This window comes from Carassius gibelio, chromosome A15, assembly GCF_023724105.1.
Source record: "Carassius gibelio isolate Cgi1373 ecotype wild population from Czech Republic chromosome A15, carGib1.2-hapl.c, whole genome shotgun sequence".
In the NCBI taxonomy this organism is placed as follows: domain Eukaryota; kingdom Metazoa; phylum Chordata; class Actinopteri; order Cypriniformes; family Cyprinidae; genus Carassius; species Carassius gibelio.
Genome location: NC_068385.1, coordinates 18,253,757 through 18,279,895, shown reverse-complemented (window position 1 = coordinate 18,279,895; position 26,139 = coordinate 18,253,757). Strand labels below are relative to the sequence as shown.

The window sequence follows — 26,139 nt, the reverse complement described above, 5'->3', positions numbered from 1 at the left end:
AGCTCGCAGGGACCCGAGGGGTACAGATACCTCGAGCGAGCCAGCTGTTCCGTGCTCGCCACGGCGGCACATATACTAAAATTGGATCGATACAGAGAAGATTAGCATGGCCCCTGCGAAAGGATGACACGCAAATCCGTGAAGCGCTCCATCTTTTATTTGATTGCGATATCCGTGCCCCTCTACTCTATCAGCCCTCGGGCGGTGAATAAACATAGAAGTCTCCGCGTGGGAGGCGTTTTGACGTAAAATCACTCACCATCTCCTCTGTCTTAGAGATGTTCAGTTGCAGCCCCGCTCCGTCACACCATGTGATGAACTCATGAGAAGTACGTGGCCATCGTCAGACTCGGAACTTGAGAGCAGGGAGAGGAGAACCGTGTCAACTGCTTATTTAACAACATGAAATCTAGCCGGAGAACTTCCACGCTCATGTTTAGGATGTAAGAAGAGAATCCCTGACCGTACACTACCTTGTGGAGATCCAAAGAGCATCCGGTAAGACTCCCTTCACCCTGAGCCTTTGCTGTCCAGCCCTTCTTCACTGCCCACTCTCCTTTCTTATAAAAAGGTAGAGGCCACGCCTCCTTCAGCTCCAGTACGCCAGGGACCAAAGGCAAGTGTGTACACCTGCTTCCTCGTGTCCAGAAGATGCTCCTGTACATCACGGTGTAATCGGACACGTTTAGAAACTGACGCGCTACGTTCACCTGTCCCCCAAACTCGGTGAGCGGTTGCATCAATGGAGGGGTGTGCGTCCGGCCTCAGCACCGACGCGCTCCGTGCGGCACGGTATGCGAGGGGGTGAGACGGCTCACTGGGCCCTTACCAGCTCTGAGAGAGCTCGCAGGGACCCGAGGGGTACAGATACCTCGAGCGAGCCAGCTGTTCCGTGCTCGCCACGGCGGCACATATACTAAAATTGGATCGATACAGAGAAGATTAGCATGGCCCCTGCGAAAGGATGACACGCAAATCCGTGAAGCGCTCCATCTTTTATTTGATTGCGATATCCGTGCCCCTCTACTCTATCAGCCCTCCGGCGGTGAATAAACATAGAAGTCTCCGCGTGGGAGGCGTTTTGACGTAAAATCACTCACCATCTCCTCTGTCTTAGAGATGTTCAGTTGCAGCCCCGCTCCGTCACACCATGTGATGAACTCATGAGAAGTACGTGGCCATCGTCAGACTCGGAACTTGAGAGCAGGGAGAGGAGAACCGTGTCAACTGCTTATTTAACAACATGAAATCTAGCCGGAGAACTTCCACGCTCATGTTTAGGATGTAAGAAGAGAATCCCTGACCGTACACTACCTTGTGGAGATCCAAAGAGCATCCGGTAAGACTCCCTTCACCCTGAGCCTTTGCTGTCCAGCCCTTCTTCACTGCACACTCTCCTTTCTTATAAAAAGGTAGAGGCCACGCCTCCTTCAGCTCCAGTACGCCAGGGACCAAAGGCAAGTGTGTACACCTGCTTCCTCGTGTCCAGAAGATGCTCCTGTACATCACGGTGTAATCGGACACGTTTAGAAACTGACGCGCTACGTTCACCTGTCCCCCAAACTCGGTGAGCGGTTGCATCAATGGAGGGGTGTGCGTCCGGCCTCAGCACCGACGCGCTCCGTGCGGCACGGTATGCGAGGGGGTGAGACGGCTCACTGGGCCCTTACCAGCTCTGAGAGAGCTCGCAGGGACCCGAGGGGTACAGATACCTCGAGCGAGCCAGCTGTTCCGTGCTCGCCACGGCGGCACATATACTAAAATCGGATCGATACAGAGAAGATTAGCATGGCCCCTGCGAAAGGATGACACGCAAATCCGTGAAGCGCTCCATCTTTTATTTGATTGCGATATCCGTGCCCCTCTACTCTATCAGCCCTCGGGCGGTGAATAAACATAGAAGTCTCCGCGTGGGAGGCGTTTTGACGTAAAATCACTCACCATCTCCTCTGTCTTAGAGATGTTCAGTTGCAGCCCCGCTCCGTCACACCATGTGATGAACTCATGAGAAGTACGTGGCCATCGTCAGACTCGGAACTTGAGAGCAGGGAGAGGAGAACCGTGTCAACTGCTTATTTAACAACATGAAATCTAGCCGGAGAACTTCCACGCTCATGTTTAGGATGTAAGAAGAGAATCCCTGACCGTACACTACCTTGTGGAGATCCAAAGAGCATCCGGTAAGACTCCCTTCACCCTGAGCCTTTGCTGTCCAGCCCTTCTTCACTGCCCACTCTCCTTTCTTATAAAAAGGTAGAGGCCACGCCTCCTTCAGCTCCAGTACGCCAGGGACCAAAGGCAAGTGTGTACACCTGCTTCCTCGTGTCCAGAAGATGCTCCTGTACATCACGGTGTAATCGGACACGTTTAGAAACTGACGCGCTACGTTCACCTGTCCCCCAAACTCGGTGAGCGGTTGCATCAATGGAGGGGTGTGCGTCCGGCCTCAGCACCGACGCGCTCCGTGCGGCACGGTATGCGAGGGGGTGAGACGGCTCACTGGGCCCTTACCAGCTCTGAGAGAGCTCGCAGGGACCCGAGGGGTACAGATACCTCGAGCGAGCCAGCTGTTCCGTGCTCGCCACGGCGGCACATATACTAAAATCGGATCGATACAGAGAAGATTAGCATGGCCCCTGCGAAAGGATGACACGCAAATCCGTGAAGCGCTCCATCTTTTATTTGATTGCGATATCCGTGCCCCTCTACTCTATCAGCCCTCGGGCGGTGAATAAACATAGAAGTCTCCGCGTGGGAGGCGTTTTGACGTAAAATCACTCACCATCTCCTCTGTCTTAGAGATGTTCAGTTGCAGCCCCGCTCCGTCACACCATGTGATGAACTCATGAGAAGTACGTGGCCATCGTCAGACTCGGAACTTGAGAGCAGGGAGAGGAGAACCGTGTCAACTGCTTATTTAACAACATGAAATCTAGCCGGAGAACTTCCACGCTCATGTTTAGGATGTAAGAAGAGAATCCCTGACCGTACACTACCTTGTGGAGATCCAAAGAGCATCCGGTAAGACTCCCTTCACCCTGAGCCTTTGCTGTCCAGCCCTTCTTCACTGCCCACTCTCCTTTCTTATAAAAAGGTAGAGGCCACGCCTCCTTCAGCTCCAGTACGCCAGGGACCAAAGGCAAGTGTGTACACCTGCTTCCTCGTGTCCAGAAGATGCTCCTGTACATCACGGTGTAATCGGACACGTTTAGAAACTGACGCGCTACGTTCACCTGTCCCCCAAACTCGGTGAGCGGTTGCATCAATGGAGGGGTGTGCGTCCGGCCTCAGCACCGACGCGCTCCGTGCGGCACGGTATGCGAGGGGGTGAGACGGCTCACTGGGCCCTTACCAGCTCTGAGAGAGCTCGCAGGGACCCGAGGGGTACAGATACCTCGAGCGAGCCAGCTGTTCCGTGCTCGCCACGGCGGCACATATACTAAAATTGGATCGATACAGAGAAGATTAGCATGGCCCCTGCGAAAGGATGACACGCAAATCCGTGAAGCGCTCCATCTTTTATTTGATTGCGATATCCGTGCCCCTCTACTCTATCAGCCCTCGGGCGGTGAATAAACATAGAAGTCTCCGCGTGGGAGGCGTTTTGACGTAAAATCACTCACCATCTCCTCTGTCTTAGAGATGTTCAGTTGCAGCCCCGCTCCGTCACACCATGTGATGAACTCATGAGAAGTACGTGGCCATCGTCAGACTCGGAACTTGAGAGCAGGGAGAGGAGAACCGTGTCAACTGCTTATTTAACAACATGAAATCTAGCCGGAGAACTTCCACGCTCATGTTTAGGATGTAAGAAGAGAATCCCTGACCGTACACTACCTTGTGGAGATCCAAAGAGCATCCGGTAAGACTCCCTTCACCCTGAGCCTTTGCTGTCCAGCCCTTCTTCACTGCCCACTCTCCTTTCTTATAAAAAGGTAGAGGCCACGCCTCCTTCAGCTCCAGTACGCCAGGGACCAAAGGCAAGTGTGTACACCTGCTTCCTCGTGTCCAGAAGATGCTCCTGTACATCACGGTGTAATCGGACACGTTTAGAAACTGACGCGCTACGTTCACCTGTCCCCCAAACTCGGTGAGCGGTTGCATCAATGGAGGGGTGTGCGTCCGGCCTCAGCACCGACGCGCTCCGTGCGGCACGGTATGCGAGGGGGTGAGACGGCTCACTGGGCCCTTACCAGCTCTGAGAGAGCTCGCAGGGACCCGAGGGGTACAGATACCTCGAGCGAGCCAGCTGTTCCGTGCTCGCCACGGCGGCACATATACTAAAATTGGATCGATACAGAGAAGATTAGCATGGCCCCTGCGAAAGGATGACACGCAAATCCGTGAAGCGCTCCATCTTTTATTTGATTGCGATATCCGTGCCCCTCTACTCTATCAGCCCTCGGGCGGTGAATAAACATAGAAGTCTCCGCGTGGGAGGCGTTTTGACGTAAAATCACTCACCATCTCCTCTGTCTTAGAGATGTTCAGTTGCAGCCCCGCTCCGTCACACCATGTGATGAACTCATGAGAAGTACGTGGCCATCGTCAGACTCGGAACTTGAGAGCAGGGAGAGGAGAACCGTGTCAACTGCTTATTTAACAACATGAAATCTAGCCGGAGAACTTCCACGCTCATGTTTAGGATGTAAGAAGAGAATCCCTGACCGTACACTACCTTGTGGAGATCCAAAGAGCATCCGGTAAGACTCCCTTCACCCTGAGCCTTTGCTGTCCAGCCCTTCTTCACTGCCCACTCTCCTTTCTTATAAAAAGGTAGAGGCCACGCCTCCTTCAGCTCCAGTACGCCAGGGACCAAAGGCAAGTGTGTACACCTGCTTCCTCGTGTCCAGAAGATGCTCCTGTACATCACGGTGTAATCGGACACGTTTAGAAACTGACGCGCTACGTTCACCTGTCCCCCAAACTCGGTGAGCGGTTGCATCAATGGAGGGGTGTGCGTCCGGCCTCAGCACCGACGCGCTCCGTGCGGCACGGTATGCGAGGGGGTGAGACGGCTCACTGGGCCCTTACCAGCTCTGAGAGAGCTCGCAGGGACCCGAGGGGTACAGATACCTCGAGCGAGCCAGCTGTTCCGTGCTCGCCACGGCGGCACATATACTAAAATCGGATCGATACAGAGAAGATTAGCATGGCCCCTGCGAAAGGATGACACGCAAATCCGTGAAGCGCTCCATCTTTTATTTGATTGCGATATCCGTGCCCCTCTACTCTATCAGCCCTCGGGCGGTGAATAAACATAGAAGTCTCCGCGTGGGAGGCGTTTTGACGTAAAATCACTCACCATCTCCTCTGTCTTAGAGATGTTCAGTTGCAGCCCCGCTCCGTCACACCATGTGATGAACTCATGAGAAGTACGTGGCCATCGTCAGACTCGGAACTTGAGAGCAGGGAGAGGAGAACCGTGTCAACTGCTTATTTAACAACATGAAATCTAGCCGGAGAACTTCCACGCTCATGTTTAGGATGTAAGAAGAGAATCCCTGACCGTACACTACCTTGTGGAGATCCAAAGAGCATCCGGTAAGACTCCCTTCACCCTGAGCCTTTGCTGTCCAGCCCTTCTTCACTGCCCACTCTCCTTTCTTATAAAAAGGTAGAGGCCACGCCTCCTTCAGCTCCAGTACGCCAGGGACCAAAGGCAAGTGTGTACACCTGCTTCCTCGTGTCCAGAAGATGCTCCTGTACATCACGGTGTAATCGGACACGTTTAGAAACTGACGCGCTACGTTCACCTGTCCCCCAAACTCGGTGAGCGGTTGCATCAATGGAGGGGTGTGCGTCCGGCCTCAGCACCGACGCGCTCCGTGCGGCACGGTATGCGAGGGGGTGAGACGGCTCACTGGGCCCTTACCAGCTCTGAGAGAGCTCGCAGGGACCCGAGGGGTACAGATACCTCGAGCGAGCCAGCTGTTCCGTGCTCGCCACGGCGGCACATATACTAAAATCGGATCGATACAGAGAAGATTAGCATGGCCCCTGCGAAAGGATGACACGCAAATCCGTGAAGCGCTCCATCTTTTATTTGATTGCGATATCCGTGCCCCTCTACTCTATCAGCCCTCGGGCGGTGAATAAACATAGAAGTCTCCGCGTGGGAGGCGTTTTGACGTAAAATCACTCACCATCTCCTCTGTCTTAGAGATGTTCAGTTGCAGCCCCGCTCCGTCACACCATGTGATGAACTCATGAGAAGTACGTGGCCATCGTCAGACTCGGAACTTGAGAGCAGGGAGAGGAGAACCGTGTCAACTGCTTATTTAACAACATGAAATCTAGCCGGAGAACTTCCACGCTCATGTTTAGGATGTAAGAAGAGAATCCCTGACCGTACACTACCTTGTGGAGATCCAAAGAGCATCCGGTAAGACTCCCTTCACCCTGAGCCTTTGCTGTCCAGCCCTTCTTCACTGCCCACTCTCCTTTCTTATAAAAAGGTAGAGGCCACGCCTCCTTCAGCTCCAGTACGCCAGGGACCAAAGGCAAGTGTGTACACCTGCTTCCTCGTGTCCAGAAGATGCTCCTGTACATCACGGTGTAATCGGACACGTTTAGAAACTGACGCGCTACGTTCACCTGTCCCCCAAACTCGGTGAGCGGTTGCATCAATGGAGGGGTGTGCGTCCGGCCTCAGCACCGACGCGCTCCGTGCGGCACGGTATGCGAGGGGGTGAGACGGCTCACTGGGCCCTTACCAGCTCTGAGAGAGCTCGCAGGGACCCGAGGGGTACAGATACCTCGAGCGAGCCAGCTGTTCCGTGCTCGCCACGGCGGCACATATACTAAAATTGGATCGATACAGAGAAGATTAGCATGGCCCCTGCGAAAGGATGACACGCAAATCCGTGAAGCGCTCCATCTTTTATTTGATTGCGATATCCGTGCCCCTCTACTCTATCAGCCCTCGGGCGGTGAATAAACATAGAAGTCTCCGCGTGGGAGGCGTTTTGACGTAAAATCACTCACCATCTCCTCTGTCTTAGAGATGTTCAGTTGCAGCCCCGCTCCGTCACACCATGTGATGAACTCATGAGAAGTACGTGGCCATCGTCAGACTCGGAACTTGAGAGCAGGGAGAGGAGAACCGTGTCAACTGCTTATTTAACAACATGAAATCTAGCCGGAGAACTTCCACGCTCATGTTTAGGATGTAAGAAGAGAATCCCTGACCGTACACTACCTTGTGGAGATCCAAAGAGCATCCGGTAAGACTCCCTTCACCCTGAGCCTTTGCTGTCCAGCCCTTCTTCACTGCCCACTCTCCTTTCTTATAAAAAGGTAGAGGCCACGCCTCCTTCAGCTCCAGTACGCCAGGGACCAAAGGCAAGTGTGTACACCTGCTTCCTCGTGTCCAGAAGATGCTCCTGTACATCACGGTGTAATCGGACACGTTTAGAAACTGACGCGCTACGTTCACCTGTCCCCCAAACTCGGTGAGCGGTTGCATCAATGGAGGGGTGTGCGTCCGGCCTCAGCACCGACGCGCTCCGTGCGGCACGGTATGCGAGGGGGTGAGACGGCTCACTGGGCCCTTACCAGCTCTGAGAGAGCTCGCAGGGACCCGAGGGGTACAGATACCTCGAGCGAGCCAGCTGTTCCGTGCTCGCCACGGCGGCACATATACTAAAATCGGATCGATACAGAGAAGATTAGCATGGCCCCTGCGAAAGGATGACACGCAAATCCGTGAAGCGCTCCATCTTTTATTTGATTGCGATATCCGTGCCCCTCTACTCTATCAGCCCTCGGGCGGTGAATAAACATAGAAGTCTCCGCGTGGGAGGCGTTTTGACGTAAAATCACTCACCATCTCCTCTGTCTTAGAGATGTTCAGTTGCAGCCCCGCTCCGTCACACCATGTGATGAACTCATGAGAAGTACGTGGCCATCGTCAGACTCGGAACTTGAGAGCAGGGAGAGGAGAACCGTGTCAACTGCTTATTTAACAACATGAAATCTAGCCGGAGAACTTCCACGCTCATGTTTAGGATGTAAGAAGAGAATCCCTGACCGTACACTACCTTGTGGAGATCCAAAGAGCATCCGGTAAGACTCCCTTCACCCTGAGCCTTTGCTGTCCAGCCCTTCTTCACTGCCCACTCTCCTTTCTTATAAAAAGGTAGAGGCCACGCCTCCTTCAGCTCCAGTACGCCAGGGACCAAAGGCAAGTGTGTACACCTGCTTCCTCGTGTCCAGAAGATGCTCCTGTACATCACGGTGTAATCGGACACGTTTAGAAACTGACGCGCTACGTTCACCTGTCCCCCAAACTCGGTGAGCGGTTGCATCAATGGAGGGGTGTGCGTCCGGCCTCAGCACCGACGCGCTCCGTGCGGCACGGTATGCGAGGGGGTGAGACGGCTCACTGGGCCCTTACCAGCTCTGAGAGAGCTCGCAGGGACCCGAGGGGTACAGATACCTCGAGCGAGCCAGCTGTTCCGTGCTCGCCACGGCGGCACATATACTAAAATCGGATCGATACAGAGAAGATTAGCATGGCCCCTGCGAAAGGATGACACGCAAATCCGTGAAGCGCTCCATCTTTTATTTGATTGCGATATCCGTGCCCCTCTACTCTATCAGCCCTCGGGCGGTGAATAAACATAGAAGTCTCCGCGTGGGAGGCGTTTTGACGTAAAATCACTCACCATCTCCTCTGTCTTAGAGATGTTCAGTTGCAGCCCCGCTCCGTCACACCATGTGATGAACTCATGAGAAGTACGTGGCCATCGTCAGACTCGGAACTTGAGAGCAGGGAGAGGAGAACCGTGTCAACTGCTTATTTAACAACATGAAATCTAGCCGGAGAACTTCCACGCTCATGTTTAGGATGTAAGAAGAGAATCCCTGACCGTACACTACCTTGTGGAGATCCAAAGAGCATCCGGTAAGACTCCCTTCACCCTGAGCCTTTGCTGTCCAGCCCTTCTTCACTGCCCACTCTCCTTTCTTATAAAAAGGTAGAGGCCACGCCTCCTTCAGCTCCAGTACGCCAGGGACCAAAGGCAAGTGTGTACACCTGCTTCCTCGTGTCCAGAAGATGCTCCTGTACATCACGGTGTAATCGGACACGTTTAGAAACTGACGCGCTACGTTCACCTGTCCCCCAAACTCGGTGAGCGGTTGCATCAATGGAGGGGTGTGCGTCCGGCCTCAGCACCGACGCGCTCCGTGCGGCACGGTATGCGAGGGGGTGAGACGGCTCACTGGGCCCTTACCAGCTCTGAGAGAGCTCGCAGGGACCCGAGGGGTACAGATACCTCGAGCGAGCCAGCTGTTCCGTGCTCGCCACGGCGGCACATATACTAAAATTGGATCGATACAGAGAAGATTAGCATGGCCCCTGCGAAAGGATGACACGCAAATCCGTGAAGCGCTCCATCTTTTATTTGATTGCGATATCCGTGCCCCTCTACTCTATCAGCCCTCGGGCGGTGAATAAACATAGAAGTCTCCGCGTGGGAGGCGTTTTGACGTAAAATCACTCACCATCTCCTCTGTCTTAGAGATGTTCAGTTGCAGCCCCGCTCCGTCACACCATGTGATGAACTCATGAGAAGTACGTGGCCATCGTCAGACTCGGAACTTGAGAGCAGGGAGAGGAGAACCGTGTCAACTGCTTATTTAACAACATGAAATCTAGCCGGAGAACTTCCACGCTCATGTTTAGGATGTAAGAAGAGAATCCCTGACCGTACACTACCTTGTGGAGATCCAAAGAGCATCCGGTAAGACTCCCTTCACCCTGAGCCTTTGCTGTCCAGCCCTTCTTCACTGCCCACTCTCCTTTCTTATAAAAAGGTAGAGGCCACGCCTCCTTCAGCTCCAGTACGCCAGGGACCAAAGGCAAGTGTGTACACCTGCTTCCTCGTGTCCAGAAGATGCTCCTGTACATCACGGTGTAATCGGACACGTTTAGAAACTGACGCGCTACGTTCACCTGTCCCCCAAACTCGGTGAGCGGTTGCATCAATGGAGGGGTGTGCGTCCGGCCTCAGCACCGACGCGCTCCGTGCGGCACGGTATGCGAGGGGGTGAGACGGCTCACTGGGCCCTTACCAGCTCTGAGAGAGCTCGCAGGGACCCGAGGGGTACAGATACCTCGAGCGAGCCAGCTGTTCCGTGCTCGCCACGGCGGCACATATACTAAAATTGGATCGATACAGAGAAGATTAGCATGGCCCCTGCGAAAGGATGACACGCAAATCCGTGAAGCGCTCCATCTTTTATTTGATTGCGATATCCGTGCCCCTCTACTCTATCAGCCCTCGGGCGGTGAATAAACATAGAAGTCTCCGCGTGGGAGGCGTTTTGACGTAAAATCACTCACCATCTCCTCTGTCTTAGAGATGTTCAGTTGCAGCCCCGCTCCGTCACACCATGTGATGAACTCATGAGAAGTACGTGGCCATCGTCAGACTCGGAACTTGAGAGCAGGGAGAGGAGAACCGTGTCAACTGCTTATTTAACAACATGAAATCTAGCCGGAGAACTTCCACGCTCATGTTTAGGATGTAAGAAGAGAATCCCTGACCGTACACTACCTTGTGGAGATCCAAAGAGCATCCGGTAAGACTCCCTTCACCCTGAGCCTTTGCTGTCCAGCCCTTCTTCACTGCCCACTCTCCTTTCTTATAAAAAGGTAGAGGCCACGCCTCCTTCAGCTCCAGTACGCCAGGGACCAAAGGCAAGTGTGTACACCTGCTTCCTCGTGTCCAGAAGATGCTCCTGTACATCACGGTGTAATCGGACACGTTTAGAAACTGACGCGCTACGTTCACCTGTCCCCCAAACTCGGTGAGCGGTTGCATCAATGGAGGGGTGTGCGTCCGGCCTCAGCACCGACGCGCTCCGTGCGGCACGGTATGCGAGGGGGTGAGACGGCTCACTGGGCCCTTACCAGCTCTGAGAGAGCTCGCAGGGACCCGAGGGGTACAGATACCTCGAGCGAGCCAGCTGTTCCGTGCTCGCCACGGCGGCACATATACTAAAATTGGATCGATACAGAGAAGATTAGCATGGCCCCTGCGAAAGGATGACACGCAAATCCGTGAAGCGCTCCATCTTTTATTTGATTGCGATATCCGTGCCCCTCTACTCTATCAGCCCTCGGGCGGTGAATAAACATAGAAGTCTCCGCGTGGGAGGCGTTTTGACGTAAAATCACTCACCATCTCCTCTGTCTTAGAGATGTTCAGTTGCAGCCCCGCTCCGTCACACCATGTGATGAACTCATGAGAAGTACGTGGCCATCGTCAGACTCGGAACTTGAGAGCAGGGAGAGGAGAACCGTGTCAACTGCTTATTTAACAACATGAAATCTAGCCGGAGAACTTCCACGCTCATGTTTAGGATGTAAGAAGAGAATCCCTGACCGTACACTACCTTGTGGAGATCCAAAGAGCATCCGGTAAGACTCCCTTCACCCTGAGCCTTTGCTGTCCAGCCCTTCTTCACTGCCCACTCTCCTTTCTTATAAAAAGGTAGAGGCCACGCCTCCTTCAGCTCCAGTACGCCAGGGACCAAAGGCAAGTGTGTACACCTGCTTCCTCGTGTCCAGAAGATGCTCCTGTACATCACGGTGTAATCGGACACGTTTAGAAACTGACGCGCTACGTTCACCTGTCCCCCAAACTCGGTGAGCGGTTGCATCAATGGAGGGGTGTGCGTCCGGCCTCAGCACCGACGCGCTCCGTGCGGCACGGTATGCGAGGGGGTGAGACGGCTCACTGGGCCCTTACCAGCTCTGAGAGAGCTCGCAGGGACCCGAGGGGTACAGATACCTCGAGCGAGCCAGCTGTTCCGTGCTCGCCACGGCGGCACATATACTAAAATTGGATCGATACAGAGAAGATTAGCATGGCCCCTGCGCAAAGGAACCCAATGGATCTTCTCTGTGGCCACCCTGTGCTGCCAGGGGCCCCTGCGAGCCTTCCATGACCTTGCACTTCATGGTAGTGACCCCAAACTCTAACAGGGTCACCTGTTGGGTGGTAAGGTGCTCATGCATGCTTAAACTTAAGAAATCATCAATAGTGGAACAATTCAGTGGGGTGGGTCTAGTAAACTGCCTGAGATTTGCATAAGTAGCCATGTGCTTCTGGGGTATGACGTGCTATCAGCGCTGTCATGTATTTTCCAAATATAAAATGTAAAAACATATATAAAAATAATATATATATATATATAAATATATGTAAAATAGTTATAATAGTTATATTATATATACTATTGACATATAAATTATATATAAATATTTTTATATATATATATCTCAAATATTAAAATATTATTTATATTATAATATTGATAGATATAAAAAAAATTTGCATTAAATTGTTCAATTTATGAGGCAGTTTTTTAAATTGCCTCCTAAATCCTAATCCTAAATGTTAGTTTAATCAATCTTTTATCAACAGAAAAGCCACAAAAACTAATAACAATTTCATGAAATAGTTTAAGACCATGGCAATGTGATGACACTTCGGAGCATTTAAATAGAGAAATATAATGGTCTTTCTTTTACTGTTTCCTTAGGTAGTACAGAATACAGAGCCAGTAGTTCGTGTGGGAGGCCAGGAGCCCCTTACTGCCTCCATGCTGGCGTCTGCACCCTTAAAAGAGCAGAAACAACTCCTGGGTAAAGGATGTGCACACATGGTCACTTAAAAGTTAAAGTTGTGGCCAGTTTGAATAATGTTATACAACCTGCTAAAATAACAATACTCTTAAGTAGAGGGTGTAGTGCCGACACTTTACAGTGTCTGTTTAGTGTAAAGCAGCAGATAGTTATCTGGCTTTAGAAAGCTTGGAATATAGCACACAATGTACATCATAACATGAGGAAAACTACCAAACTGTTCGCATCCCATACAGGCGAGCGACTGTATCCACTTATCCAGGTCTTGCATCCTACTCTTGCTGGAAAGATCACAGGCATGTTGCTGGAGATCGACAACTCTGAACTACTGCACATGCTCGAGTCTCCAGAGTCCCTGCACTCCAAGGTTCACCTGCTAAAAACATGTACTTAACAATCAGTCTAAGATCAGATTTTGTTTGATCATTGTGCTTTTCTGCACTGTGTAGATTGAAGAGGCCGTAGCTGTGCTTCAGGCTCATCAAGCCAAGGAACTGTCTGCAAAGTAAGGGGGCTCTGTAAGACAGGTAATCTAATCTACTTGCATTCTTCTCTCTTAATATTTGGTCTAAATCAAGTACAATGCCAATTAATAGTAAATACAATAGTCACACACAAATGTTGACCAACTTCATTTAATTTTTGCAGGCATGCACACTGAAGTACTGTGAGTTGTTCCAGAGAACGGGGAAAAGAAAACCACACTTCAGTCATGCTATTTAATGCATGGTTCACACACTGCAAATATCCTTTTGCTCTTCACAATGTTAAGTTTGTTCTGATTTTGTTTATAAAAAAAAAAAAAAAAAAAAAAGTTACATTACAAAAAAAAGGCTAAAAAGTATTTTTTGAAAAAATAATTTCTTTGTGCAATAAAAATGATCCTCTCTTAATGGACATGCAAAAAGTTTTTTGAGTGTCTTCTTATTACAGTGATTATAAGTTTCTGACCGGTACACATTTGCAAAGACTTTACAGAGCTTTTATTAAAATAAGCTTTAAGTTAATAAACATGTATTAAATTGTTCAGTTTCGTAGAACATAAGCACAGCCTGAAATGTACAATCCAGCATAGAAAGATTTTTAATTGTATAATGTATGGTTAATTGTTTGTGCTGAATATCAAGGTTTTATCATGGTTTTGCATGAATACAGTTTAACAATTTCTGTTGTATGCATAGAAAATATCTGCTGATTTAAATTGAGTGCTGTGGTCTGCTATTAACTTGAGATACTCCAAAGTCTACTTGAGCAGAAATGTAATCAAACACACTTTGATATTTTTTATTAATATTATTGATATTATTAATATATTTAATACATAGAATTTTTATTTACAATGTGTTTTACAATTTTTTTGTTTCCATTTAATTATTCCTGGTCAATTACCTAATTTATTATTTATATATGTATCAATGGCATTCAGGACACTTATATTTTACAATATATGAGGCAGTTTATTGTTTTTGTAAAGATGCTTTCATACTAATCCTTATTAATCCTAAATTTTAAATACTATCAATCTTAACAAAAAAAGAAAAATCACACAAAAAAATCAGTTTTAATGTCAATTTCATAATTTTTGTTGATACTTTATGCATAAATGATATATTTAAATGTATAATGAATTATTTTAAAATATATTAAACCAATTGTTGATTTAAATAGTATTGTATAATGTTTTTAGATAGTATTATGTTCATATTTAAAAAAAAAAAAGTATAGTATTGCTTATATAAACTACTTTGACTTCTATTAAATGTTTTTTTTTTTGTAGTTTACTGTGGTATTGTAAAATACATTATACATTAAATATTTTTCAAATATTTTTTTTGAGTCACTCATTCTTGGTATACTATAAGTTCTGGACAAATATCTAATAAAGCAGAAATGTACACAGACATTAGAAAAGGAAAACATGTTTATTTTTATGTACACACATGAACTAAAACAAAACAAAATCTTAACAATAAAATAACTTCAACTGATTTTTCAATTATTTTTTCTCTCCTTTCTTGACTTCCTCCATCCACTGTGCCACAGTCTTCCCAGAAACCTTTGCACAAAAGTGGACACCCCTGAACTGGCTGTGGCCAAATTCTTTAGTCTTGGGCTGCCAACACTTTTGGCAAAGGAACTGCTGAGGTAACTTCCTCTTCCTAGCAGCCAAACCTTGAGCTGCAGCTGCTGCGGCTGCCTCTACCAGCTTCTTTCGCCGCCATGCTGTGGTCCTGGGCACCCTCTGCTCATCTGCTCCCACAACAGGTATGAGCATTGCAGGTGCTGCGGTAGCTCTGGTAGATGTATGTGCAGCAGCAGCAGGTACAGACACAGGGGCAGAAGTGGCAGGAGGGACTTGAGGTGCTGGTGTCAAACCCCCTGGAGGAAGCTGGCCTCGAGAACGCGGTGCTGCCTGTCCGGAAGCATCCTGTGGTATTTTAAACTCAAAGGATGAGTGACCATGCTGGATTGCTTCCGGTAGTTTTGGCAGTACCGGTGGGAGCTGTTCAGGGGCCACCAAAGGAGCAGTAAAAGGCTCAATGTCCTGCTGCAATACCTCCCTCTCTTGCTTCTTTATTCGGGCATTGTGCCTAAACACAGAAAATATAAAAATAAGTATATGCGTGTAAAAATAATTATGAATATGAAAACAGATGCAGAAACATTAATAAACAATTAATTACTGAACCTACCACTGAGAGATAGTGAGCTGGTTTAGCTCAAACAGTTTTAATTTGGTTTGAGCCATGATTCCGGGGCTGCCCAGGACTATGTCACGGATCATCCTGTAATCCCTAAGGATGGCAGCCCATCGATTTATCCGGACTCCAGCGATGGTCTGACCGGCAGGATAGATTCGGCAGAGAGCCAGGCAGATGGCTTCCACTACACGGCTTGTGCTGGGCCACTGAGCTGGTCCACCTTCACCAAGGAAGCATCTGCAAAGTGAAAAAGGAGGAAAGTACAGTTAATCAGACTATTTGACAGATAGCGGTCAAACAAGAGGATAATATTGGTCATGAGACTGTTTATGATTATATCCAAGATACAAAGAACTTTCAAGAGAATCGAATGATAATAACAAACAAAGAAACAAAAAAATAGAAACCAATACCTCTTCAGACTCTCCGTCCCAGGGATCACATTGGTCTTCGAATGGCTGACCTTGAAGCGACCCTTCAGGACTCTGTCACGGTGGCGGGGGGGATAGATGAGAGTGCCCCTGTCATGATCTGACAGGTTGTTCCACAGCACAACAATCTCATCCACCTTACCCTGAGTGACAAACCCCTGAAGGCGCAGGTCAACCAGACTGTCGGCCAGCCTGATGACGTGGTCATAACCACCCTGGCCATCTGGTCCCACACTTTCCATCTGTACATGAAAATAAATTAATAAACTGCTCTGTTATCAATGCCAAATAAACTTAGCAAAATTAAAGGATTTTTTCAGTCAGTCAGCCACTCATTATTACAAAATAATCCCCAAATGAAATATCAACATCATACACAACATAAAATCTCGGTGTACACAGTGTGTTTATGTGTAATCATTTACCTGGCTCTGAGTGCCCGAGGCAGGAGAGGAAGACTCAGCTGCTGATGATGATGATGAGGGCTGATCAGGAGGTTGTAGGGCCACTGTCTGTCCCTGAGGGGGCTGCAGGTCATTGCCCTCGAGTTCCAAAAATTCTGTGGACTCATCAAGGCATAGATCCTCAAACCCCTCATCCCCCTCCAGATCACCCTGCAGGTCTTCATCCCGAATCCCATCTGGAATATCAGGATCTACACCTAAGTCCTCCTCAAAAGCTCTCCTGGTTTGGGAATACAAATATTCCACACCAAGGAGCTCTCCTGTAGAAATACAGAGTGTATCACATGTTTTGATGTTTTGATAACACATGGGTGAAATACAACTAAAGTAGAATGTCTGTGTGAACAATACCTGTGTATTCACCGGGGCTAGTGTAATCCTGAGCCAGTTTCAGACCCAGAAGCTGCTGGCTCAGTGCATTACAGTACTGCAGCAGCTGGCCACCATAGCAGATCTCCTCCCTGCTGGCACCTTCAACTGCAGCGACCCCACGTGCCTCGTTCCACTGCACCAGTCCTTCCAACAGGTACATTTGGAAATGCAACGCATTTGCACTTGTACCTAAATACAAATTCAGAAATAATCACCATGAAAAAAAATACATCTAGAGTGCAAACACACAAATGAACAACAGACGCTATTTTTGAGTAATGCAAACCTGGCACGAAGCGATTCAGGTGCAGGTGGAACGACTCCAGGGATGTCGAGCCACGTGCACAGCGGTACACGGGTAGAATGACCCCATCCTTGGTCACCTGTCCCGTCTTCCTGTACAGCTGTACACCTGGCGGGTCCTGGATGCACTGCATGTGGCGTTGCTGGGTTCGCCAGATCTCCCGCATCCTCTCCTGGTCAAGGAGCTTGATGCCCATGGTGTCTGTAGCCCCACCAAAGTCTGTAAGCAGCTTCTCAGTGAGCTGCTCAGACTCCTGGGCCCCTCGAGTGCGGCGGCGGCAATGCTTTGCCAGTTCTTTAGGGGTGGGCTGGCAGCCTGTCAACCGCTTGGCCTCCTTTAGCCTCTCCACATCCGAAGCATCCCATTCAAAGATGCATGCGGTGAGGCGTTTCATGAAGGGGCCATAAAGCGGGTGGCTGTCTGTGGTCACTCCTACTGCAAACCTCCGCATGAAGTGCCACACGTCCAGCCTGACAAGCAGCTGGTCCCACTCACCAAACATTGCTGCCGCCTTTCCTTTCCCAGTGGCAGAGCAGCAGTCACGGTCCACATATAGGACTTGGGGAGGAGCTTCTCCAGCTCTACGGTACCGCTCCACAAGTCCAGAGCACATGGGAAGCAGACCGTCACCCTCTGCCTCAGTGAGGACACACATGAGGACCTGCCCAAACTCATTTCCCACATCTGTGACCCATGCCGCTGTACCGGCAGCCTCACCAGCCAGTTTCTTAGTGACCTGAAATGGGATGAAAAGAATTAAAGTGGATAGACCTGTCAGTTTACATTGAAAAATGTCTAATTTTGTAACAGAAAAAAGGGTGATGTAGCCTACACCTATCTCTACTAATGGTGATGTTACCTTACCTTCTTAGTGGAATCCATTTTTAGGATGGTTCCATAGATAGAAGTCACCCTGGCCTTTAGTTCCGGCAGCCGTGTCAGTACGTCTTTGGCATAAACTGACAGCAGCCATCCCGGACAAGGCACAGGTACCATCTGAGGCAGCTGGTTAGCGAGACTGCTAGGGTCTGTGGCATGGTCTGGGAATTTCCCAATCACAGAGAGGAAATGGGTTGTCTGGGCAATCCAATGCTCTCTGTGCCTGACGCATAGGCTCCGGTGCACAGAAGTTGCACTGTTCCCCAATGAGCGCCCCCGCATCCACCTCACAATCTCCTTATCACACGACAGCCTGCATGATAAAAATAGATAAATAAAGACAACAGATCAATATCAGATGAGCATGAAAGACATTTTCTCATGTTAAAACTTTAAAAAAAACAGTGTGCCAACCTGTAGGTCAACACCGCAGGAAACATTTCCCTGTGGACAGGATCGAGCTGGTTCAGAATATCCTGAGACCAGCCTGCCAGCTTTTTTTTGCAGGACCGGCATTCGAGATATTCTGTAGCCATGAAGTACCAGCCACTGACATCCAAGACCCTCCTGACAGTCTTGTACATCCCACACGCTGTCAGTGGGAAGCCAAGACGGCGACAGTTGGGCTGTGAGCACAGCAGCCGGTATGACCACAAGCGGTAAGGGATCCACAGGAAAAGCCTGGCATGAAAGAAGCTGTCAGGTGATGAAGGAGGCTGTGTATACAGAGGACGGGGCCCAGGAGGATGCCACCAGAGACGCAGGTTTTTGGTCAGCGCCAGCCTCCCAGACTTGTCTCTGGTGAAAAGAGCCTTGCTGACCCACAAATGCTGCTCTTTGGGCAGGGTCTGTCTCCATCCTTCAGGCAGCAACAGCTGAAAGCGGAAGAAAAAGAGAAATCAGGTTGGTTTTTTTCTGCTGCTGATTTTTTACCATTTAACTACTTGAGTATTTAAGTTACTTCTTCTGTGGGCAGAGGACGCTGTTCTGGCACAGCAGCTCTTGTTGCAGAGCGCAGAGGTTCTGGCTGACTGGATGGTCGAGTCACATCAGCTGCGTGGCATAAAAGAAAAAAAGTAAATGAGATACATCGAAGTGACGCCATCAGTGTTATTTACTATTACAAGATTAATACAATTACTACTACTGCTGCTAGATGTTAGTGCTACTATTTAACATTAGTAGTATGTTAAGATTAGTGATTGCAGCTGTAGCCACCCATTTAAAGATTGAAAACTATGAAATGCTAAAAAGATGATGACAAACATAAATGTGCGTTGATAAAAAGACAATTGCTCAAAGGTGAGCAGGGTGCAAAAATCGAGCGGTGTTGGAAGGAAGCCATAAAGTGTTAAAAGGATAGTAAAATTTTACTAAAAGCTGAAAAAGGAAAAAGAAAGCCACTTTGGCCCGCACGACCAGAAGGTCTAGGACACCTCCTACCTTACTGTTTCCAAAACCATCCATCTGAAGGCTGATAATACATAATAACAAAACAGGTTATGTAATGTGCAAAAAAAGGCAAGTGTAAAAAGATGTCATAAAACTTTACTAAAAGCAGAAAAAGGAGAAAGAAAGCCACTTTAGCCCGCGCGACCGGAAGGTGCAGTACACCTCCTACCTTACTGTTTCCAAAACAGTCCAACTGAAGGCTGATAATACATAATAACAAAACAGGTTATGTAATGTACAAAAACGTGGTATTATTGTATTAAACTACAAATGTAATCCCATTAAAGAGAAGGTAATTCTCACCTAGAACATCTACATGTGCCACTGCAGCAAGCAGATCTTCATCAGATGGTTCCTCTGCAGAAGCTGAGCTGGAGGCAGCCACTGTTAATATAAGGATGAATGAACAGTGTTAAATCACATTTATTTATATAGTGCATAACACGATACAGATTGTTTCATACTTTACAGTATGCAAAAATACTGCAGAAGTCATTAAACATGAAACAAATTAAAATTACAATAACTGCTAAGATAATGCAATAATTGAAATATATACCCTACAAAAACAAAACAAAATTAAGTTAGATTCATGCCTGGAGGTGCTGATTCTGACAGCATCTCAGGGTCTCTTCTCTGAATGTACTTCTGCAGAGTTTCCATCTTTGTTCCCGGTCTGGCTGTCTGCTTCCTCACCCACTTGATGAAACTGAAATGGAGGGACACAGAATTAGCTGAAGCCCCAACACTACACATTCTCTACTGTCTGCATCCTCTGTTAGAGATGTGAACCCATACCCTTTTCTGTCGCGGTCTGTCGCCTCATATATGTCTTTAAAGGACAAAGTGGCATATTTGCCAAACCCAACAACCACCTGATCTTCTTGGGCTGGTGTGCCAGTGCCCTCTCTGACCCGGCGCTCGCTGATTGCAGCCACCATGTCAGGAAACAAGCTTGCATACCACAGCAATGCGTCCTTGTTTCCCATGACAGCAGACTGGGTGGTGTCGCCGCCCTCACGCTCCCGCTGATGCACGGCCAGAACCATGGCTGCGTAACCAACATCATTGGAAAGCAACCATTTAAAGGTTTTACTCCGGTACTGGCCAAACTGCAGGGCGCTTTCACTCAGCACAAGATGGTGACTTGATGTGTCACCTCCCCCTGCCGCCACACGAGCGATGGCCTCCTCCTTCACCCTCGAAGCAGGCCACGAGCGTCCCGGGGACGGATTTTTCCTGTAGGCAGTAGCAAGAGCCGCTGCTTCAGGAGAGGGTTTAAGGGTGAGCACACCGGAGTCCTCCCTGCGGAACTGGACACTGTAATCCATCTTCTACAAGACACAAAAGAAAAAAAATCAAATGACACAGCGCTGTTCAAACACACAAATACACTTGTCAGATTTACAGTAATGCCCAGAAGTGATGTCCAAGGGGACATTTGCACAATATTCGCTTTTATTGACACTACAAGTTTAATTAAACCATCAAAATATATAAGGAATATGTTGGTTAAGGTATTTAATTCATTATTTGGCAAAAAGGGGCTTGGGTTCTATTTCACTATGCCACGACAATATCTGTTAGAACTTAAAATTGGAGTATAAATATAAGTATAAATGCATAACAACATCAGAATTAACTTTATATATACTTATACTTTATATATATATATATATATATATATATATATATATATATATATAATTTATTATTTTTTTGTATATATATATATATATAGATAGATAGATAGATAGATAGATAGATAGATAGATAGATAGATTTTAGTGAAGACATTGGTTTTTTGGATTTCTTATCTAGTCAAAAAAGGAGCAAAAGATCGAAGGCAGGACAGGTCACACAGAAAACTGCAAAGATTTGCTGTCTGTCCCCAACACCCTGCTGTTACCTCACTTTTGCAAAGTATAACTGTACAAAAAGCATGCATATATATATAAAACCTCCCAGTTCTGCTTTAAGTATATATGAGTTATTCTTTAAGTATGCAGACAACATTATGCAATTATTTCAAAACAATAATTCGAAGCACATCAAACCTCACGAAGAGATGACCACAGCCCTGCGAAATATTACGATGGTTTTACTACAGTATCTACAGTTCTATACCAACTATGTAATTAAGCATTGTTGAAAACACGTTAAATAACACAATAACCACAAAACTATCACGCTTTACTACGGCATTGATATTTTAAACACGATAGTTTTACTGTCTATGGGTAAAATCATGTTGTGGTAAAAAAAAAAAAAAAGGTAAATGAGTTTACATCACTTGACAGGTAACCTAGAGTACAGACGAACCACACGAAAATGAAACAAACTTAATTACCTCTTACCTTTTCAAATTTAAATGAACGAATGTTTCGAAGTGTAGACAATAATTTTGAATCACTGATCGATCGCATTCATAAAAAGCACTGAATGGTACTGACGTCGCACGCGCATCCAATGCAAGGGTGGTCCCGCCCACAAGCCAATCGGGCTTCTGGAAAATAGTGGAACGTTCGCGAAGGACCAACGGCAGGCTACTCGCCATGACCATATCGGGAAGCTCGAAAGTGGAACAGAGCTCCGACCAATGGCGAGCAAGACGACGCGCCAATCAGGATGCAGGAAAAGTGGAACAGTGGGACAGAAGTGAAACCGAAGATCGGCTCGCACGGAGCGCAAGGATGACACGCAAATCCGTGAAGCGCTCCATCTTTTATTTGATTGCGATATCCGTGCCCCTCTACTCTATCAGCCCTCGGGCGGTGAATAAACATAGAAGTCTCCGCGTGGGAGGCGTTTTGACGTAAAATCACTCACCATCTCCTCTGTCTTAGAGATGTTCAGTTGCAGCCCCGCTCCGTCACACCATGTGATGAACTCATGAGAAGTACGTGGCCATCGTCAGACTCGGAACTTGAGAGCAGGGAGAGGAGAACCGTGTCAACTGCTTATTTAACAACATGAAATCTAGCCGGAGAACTTCCACGCTCATGTTTAGGATGTAAGAAGAGAATCCCTGACCGTACACTACCTTGTGGAGATCCAAAGAGCATCCGGTAAGACTCCCTTCACCCTGAGCCTTTGCTGTCCAGCCCTTCTTCACTGCCCACTCTCCTTTCTTATAAAAAGGTAGAGGCCACGCCTCCTTCAGCTCCAGTACGCCAGGGACCAAAGGCAAGTGTGTACACCTGCTTCCTCGTGTCCAGAAGATGCTCCTGTACATCACGGTGTAATCGGACACGTTTAGAAACTGACGCGCTACGTTCACCTGTCCCCCAAACTCGGTGAGCGGTTGCATCAATGGAGGGGTGTGCGTCCGGCCTCAGCACCGACGCGCTCCGTGCGGCACGGTATGCGAGGGGGTGAGATGGCTCACTGGGCCCTTACCAGCTCTGAGAGAGCTCGCAGGGACCCGAGGGCTACAGATACCTCGAGCGAGCCAGCTGTTCCGTGCTCGCCACGGCGGCACATATACTAAAATTGGATCGATACAGAGAAGATTAGCATGGCCCCTGCGAAAGGATGACACGCAAATCCGTGAAGCGCTCCATCTTTTATTTGATTGCGATATCCGTGCCCCTCTACTCTATCAGCCCTCGGGCGGTGAATAAACATAGAAGTCTCCGCGTGGGAGGCGTTTTGACGTAAAATCACTCACCATCTCCTCTGTCTTAGAGATGTTCAGTTGCAGCCCCGCTCCGTCACACCATGTGATGAACTCATAAGAAGTACGTGGCCATCGTCAGACTCGGAACTTGAGAGCAGGGAGAGGAGAACCGTGTCAACTGCTTATTTAACAACATGAAATCTAGCCGGAGAACTTCCACGCTCATGTTTAGGATGTAAGAAGAGAATCCCTGACCGTACACTACCTTGTGGAGATCCAAAGAGCATCCGGTAAGACTCCCTTCACCCTGAGCCTTTGCTGTCCAGCCCTTCTTCACTGCCCACTCTCCTTTCTTATAAAAAGGTAGAGGCCACGCCTCCTTCAGCTCCAGTACGCCAGGGACCAAAGGCAAGTGTGTACACCTGCTTCCTCGTGTCCAGAAGATGCTCCTGTACATCACGGTGTAATCGGACACGTTTAGAAACTGACGCGCTACGTTCACCTGTCCCCCAAACTCGGTGAGCGGTTGCATCAATGGAGGGGTGTGCGTCCGGCCTCAGCACCGACGCGCTCCGTGCGGCACGGTATGCGAGGGGGTGAGATGGCTCACTGGGCCCTTACCAGCTCTGAGAGAGCTCGCAGGGACCCGAGGGGTACAGATACCTCGAGCGAGCCAGCTGTTCCGTGCTCGCCACGGCGGCACATATACTAAAATTGGATCGATACAGAGAAGATTAGCATGGCCCCTGCGAAAAGGAGCCTGATGGATTTTCTCTGTAGCCCCCTGGCGCACTTGGGAGCGTTCCATGACTTCATGGTAGTTCATGGGACAACCTGTGGGGTTGTAAAGTGCTCATACTGCTAAGAATAATGAAATCACCAAAATTGGAACAATTCAGTAGGCGTGTCTAGTAGGCGGGTCTCCTTGATTCACTGTCTTGCATAATAAGTAGCCATGTGCTGCTGAGGCATGACATATGCATATTAAGTAGCCATGTGCACATATTCTGATTTAAATCAATAATAGTTCAGTAATGTATTGAAAAATCTATTTAAAATGAATAGTAATACTTTATTTAATATTAAATAATCTATTTATTAAAGAATAGTAATTTAATTATGTAATACTTTATTCAAATATTTTTACAAAGTATTGTTATATTTTTATATAAGTTTGTTTTTGTAGACCTGCTTTCATACTAATCCTACATGTTAGTTTTATCAGTCTTTTATCAACAGAAAAGCCACAAAAAAAAAGTAAAATGACAAAAGGATAAAAAAAAAAAACATTTATTTTTAAATGAATTTTATTTTATTTTATTTTTTGTGTGCATTAAACGTTATCCTGCAAAAAGAGTTTTGAGTGCCTTATTCTTATTACAGTGATTTTGAGTTTGTGGCAGGGACACATTTGCAAGGACTTTTAAGAGCTTTTATTGCTATTAACTCAAAATAAGGCTATTAGAGCAGATATATAACCCTTTTATTTTTTGAAATTAATATTATTATTGATTGATATATGTAACATTGTATTATATTTAACATTTATAGATTTGTTACATTTTTTACATTAATTGAATTCTTTGTCAATTACCTATATACATCAATAAATAAAAACTATATATATATATATCATACATCCTAAAACATTATAAGTAGTATTGTTATAGTTTTATAGTATATTTCAGTATAATTACATGAAAAGTATTTCAATTTATGAAGCAGTTTATTGTTTTTGTAAAGATGCTTTCATGCTTATCCTAAATGTTAGTTTAATTAATCTTAAACAAAATATATAACAACCATATGTAAAGTTTTAAAGCAGTATAAGCTCTTTAATATCATTCTTGAATGTGAAATCTTCAGTGTTCTTTTAAATAAATTAAATTTTAAAAAGTATGTATATATTTAATAGTACTTTTAATACAAATTATATTTTACTAGGTATGCTGTATGGATTCCAAAACGCATGATACATATGAATATCTAATAAAACAGACATATAATGAGAAAAGGGCAATCTTTATTAAAAATAAATATATAAAGAACCAACACAATATAAACACAGAAACTATATAAAATTCTTTAACTATGTTAATGTATATATAAATATGCAATATGACTTATTTTTGTCCCCTTCTCATCTCCTCCATCCACTGCTCCACAGTTTTGCCAGATGACTTTGCACAAAAGTGGGCACCTCCGAACCGACTGTGGCTAAACTCCTTTGTCTTTGGTTGGCCACACTTTTGGCAAATGTATTGTTCAGTCTGGTTTCTTTTTTTTGGAGTAGCACCTTGTGCTGCAGCTGCCTCCGCTGCCTTCCTCCGCCGCCAAGCTGTGGTCCTTGGCACCTTTGGACCAGGAGGTGTAGCAGGAGGTTCAGCAATAGCTGCAGTGTCTGTAGCTTGAAGCAAGCGGGCAGGGTCAGAGACTGCAAAGACCTCCTGGACAGGAGGAGGCTGCCCTTGGGCATGCTGTGCTGCAGCAGGCATGCCAACAGCTGGTGAAGTTGTGCCCACTTTAGGAGGTTGGCCACGAACACGCTGTACTGCCTGTCCTGATGCATCCACCTGGATGTTGAATTCATCTGCAACTGCTCCGGCATGGGCACCAAGCCTATGCTTAAACAGCACAGGTGGGAGGGGTTCAGAGGCCACCAAGGGAGTGGTAAAGGTCTGAATACCCTGCTGAAGACCTCCTTTTCCTGCCTCCTTTTCCGAGCATTGTGCCTATGTAAAGAAAATGTAATAATTAGTAAATGTACAGAGAGGGGTGTTATATGACAACAACTGTGAATAAACAATTTATTGCTGAACCTACCATTGTGAAAGAGTGTGCTGATTTAACTCAAACAGCTGCAACCTTGTTTCTGCCATGAGTCTGGGGCTGTCCAGGACTACATCTCTTATGATCCTGTAGTTATGCAGAATGACAGCCCACCTGTTAACCTTGACACCAGCCACTGTCTGACCCGCAGGGTAAATTCTGAGACAGACTGCCTCCACAAGACGGCTGGCATTAGGCCACTGAGCAGGTCCACTGCCTTCACCAAGGAAGCAGCTGTGAAAAAAAAGACAATGTTATGTAGATTATGTGATGAATACATGAAAAACAAGTGAAATACAAATTATACAAACTGACTGGCAGACATGGACACATACCGCTTCAAACTGTCAGCTCCAGGGGTCACATTCGTCACAGAATGACTGACTTTGAAGCGCCCCTTCACGAGCCTGTCGCGGTGGCGAGCTG

At 47.3% G+C, this 26,139-nt stretch overlaps 4 protein-coding genes, 15 non-coding genes and 2 pseudogenes across 19 annotated transcripts in view; 18 read left to right on the top strand and 3 right to left on the bottom strand.

Moving 5' to 3' along the window:
* Positions 1-13,693, top strand: part of LOC128028870 (embryonic polyadenylate-binding protein B-like) — a 31,788-nt gene extending 18,095 nt beyond the window's left edge. The window contains exons 2-5 of the mRNA XM_052616189.1: positions 12,559-12,661; positions 12,898-13,028; positions 13,111-13,188; positions 13,310-13,693. Of these exons, the coding sequence (XP_052472149.1) occupies positions 12,559-12,661; positions 12,898-13,028; positions 13,111-13,170 (294 nt within the window). The 3' untranslated portion in view covers positions 13,171-13,188; positions 13,310-13,693. The remainder of the gene's footprint in view (positions 1-12,558; positions 12,662-12,897; positions 13,029-13,110; positions 13,189-13,309) is intronic.
* LOC128029617 (U6 spliceosomal RNA) lies at positions 52-158 on the top strand. Its single transcript, XR_008187473.1, has one exon. It is a non-coding gene; the product is annotated as a U6 spliceosomal RNA (small nuclear RNA).
* LOC128029616 (U6 spliceosomal RNA) lies at positions 893-999 on the top strand. The gene has a single exon (XR_008187472.1). It is a non-coding gene; the product is annotated as a U6 spliceosomal RNA (small nuclear RNA).
* LOC128029871 (U6 spliceosomal RNA) lies at positions 1,734-1,840 on the top strand. Its single transcript, XR_008187714.1, has one exon. It is a non-coding gene; the product is annotated as a U6 spliceosomal RNA (small nuclear RNA).
* On the top strand, positions 2,575-2,681 carry LOC128029870 (U6 spliceosomal RNA). Its single transcript, XR_008187713.1, has one exon. It is a non-coding gene; the product is annotated as a U6 spliceosomal RNA (small nuclear RNA).
* On the top strand, positions 3,416-3,522 carry LOC128029614 (U6 spliceosomal RNA). The gene has a single exon (XR_008187470.1). It is a non-coding gene; the product is annotated as a U6 spliceosomal RNA (small nuclear RNA).
* Positions 4,257-4,363, top strand: LOC128029613 (U6 spliceosomal RNA). The gene has a single exon (XR_008187469.1). It is a non-coding gene; the product is annotated as a U6 spliceosomal RNA (small nuclear RNA).
* Positions 5,098-5,204, top strand: LOC128029869 (U6 spliceosomal RNA). The gene has a single exon (XR_008187712.1). It is a non-coding gene; the product is annotated as a U6 spliceosomal RNA (small nuclear RNA).
* On the top strand, positions 5,939-6,045 carry LOC128029867 (U6 spliceosomal RNA). The gene has a single exon (XR_008187711.1). It is a non-coding gene; the product is annotated as a U6 spliceosomal RNA (small nuclear RNA).
* On the top strand, positions 6,780-6,886 carry LOC128029612 (U6 spliceosomal RNA). Its single transcript, XR_008187468.1, has one exon. It is a non-coding gene; the product is annotated as a U6 spliceosomal RNA (small nuclear RNA).
* Positions 7,621-7,727, top strand: LOC128029866 (U6 spliceosomal RNA). Its single transcript, XR_008187710.1, has one exon. It is a non-coding gene; the product is annotated as a U6 spliceosomal RNA (small nuclear RNA).
* On the top strand, positions 8,462-8,568 carry LOC128029865 (U6 spliceosomal RNA). Its single transcript, XR_008187709.1, has one exon. It is a non-coding gene; the product is annotated as a U6 spliceosomal RNA (small nuclear RNA).
* On the top strand, positions 9,303-9,409 carry LOC128029611 (U6 spliceosomal RNA). Its single transcript, XR_008187467.1, has one exon. It is a non-coding gene; the product is annotated as a U6 spliceosomal RNA (small nuclear RNA).
* On the top strand, positions 10,144-10,250 carry LOC128029610 (U6 spliceosomal RNA). The gene has a single exon (XR_008187466.1). It is a non-coding gene; the product is annotated as a U6 spliceosomal RNA (small nuclear RNA).
* LOC128029609 (U6 spliceosomal RNA) lies at positions 10,985-11,091 on the top strand. The gene has a single exon (XR_008187465.1). It is a non-coding gene; the product is annotated as a U6 spliceosomal RNA (small nuclear RNA).
* LOC128029901 (uncharacterized) lies at positions 11,826-11,899 on the top strand (annotated as a pseudogene).
* Positions 13,694-14,606: 913 nt separating the features above from the next.
* On the bottom strand, positions 14,607-19,213 carry LOC128028869 (uncharacterized). Its single transcript, XM_052616187.1, has 8 exons — positions 18,775-19,213; positions 18,228-18,688; positions 16,917-18,126; positions 16,610-16,819; positions 16,220-16,518; positions 15,777-16,036; positions 15,355-15,600; positions 14,607-15,252 (listed from the first exon to the last, which is right to left on the bottom strand). The coding sequence occupies exons 3-8, from the start codon at positions 17,587-17,589 to the stop codon at positions 14,658-14,660; spliced, it is 2,283 nt and encodes a 760-aa protein (XP_052472147.1). The 5' UTR covers positions 17,590-18,126; positions 18,228-18,688; positions 18,775-19,213; the 3' UTR covers positions 14,607-14,657.
* Positions 19,214-19,844: 631 nt separating this feature from the next.
* On the bottom strand, positions 19,845-20,596 carry LOC128028868 (uncharacterized). Its single transcript, XM_052616186.1, has 2 exons — positions 20,064-20,596; positions 19,845-19,974 (listed from the first exon to the last, which is right to left on the bottom strand). Exons 1-2 carry the CDS (start codon positions 20,594-20,596, stop codon positions 19,845-19,847), a joined length of 663 nt encoding a protein of 220 aa, XP_052472146.1.
* A 2,131-nt stretch (positions 20,597-22,727) lies between these two features.
* LOC128029608 (U6 spliceosomal RNA) lies at positions 22,728-22,834 on the top strand. Its single transcript, XR_008187464.1, has one exon. It is a non-coding gene; the product is annotated as a U6 spliceosomal RNA (small nuclear RNA).
* A 734-nt stretch (positions 22,835-23,568) lies between these two features.
* On the top strand, positions 23,569-23,642 carry LOC128029905 (uncharacterized; annotated as a pseudogene).
* A 1,365-nt stretch (positions 23,643-25,007) lies between these two features.
* Positions 25,008-25,822, bottom strand: LOC128028867 (uncharacterized). Its single transcript, XM_052616185.1, has 2 exons — positions 25,708-25,822; positions 25,008-25,616 (listed from the first exon to the last, which is right to left on the bottom strand). The coding sequence occupies exons 1-2, from the start codon at positions 25,708-25,710 to the stop codon at positions 25,008-25,010; spliced, it is 612 nt and encodes a 203-aa protein (XP_052472145.1). The 5' UTR covers positions 25,711-25,822.
* Between the last annotated feature and the right edge of the window lie 317 nt (positions 25,823-26,139).

Bases quoted from the DNA above. Each gene is read 5' to 3' on its own strand.
- LOC128028869 (XM_052616187.1), bottom strand. From the start codon at position 17,589: ATGTGTGTCCTCACTGAGGCAGAGGGTGACGGTCTGCTTCCCATGTGC. The intron at 16,820-16,916 runs GTTTGCATTACT...ATTTGTATTTAG, and splicing joins CCTGAATCGCTTCGTGCCAG to GTACAAGTGCAAATGCGTTG. The intron at 15,253-15,354 runs GTAGGTTCAGTA...TTCTGTGTTTAG, and splicing joins CAGCTCACTATCTCTCAGTG to GCACAATGCCCGAATAAAGA.
- LOC128028868 (XM_052616186.1), bottom strand. From the start codon at position 20,596: ATGGATTACAGTGTCCAGTTCCGCAGGGAGGACTCCGGTGTGCTCACC. The intron at 19,975-20,063 runs GTATGGGTTCAC...CCTCCATTTCAG, and splicing joins ACAGACCGCGACAGAAAAGG to TTTCATCAAGTGGGTGAGGA.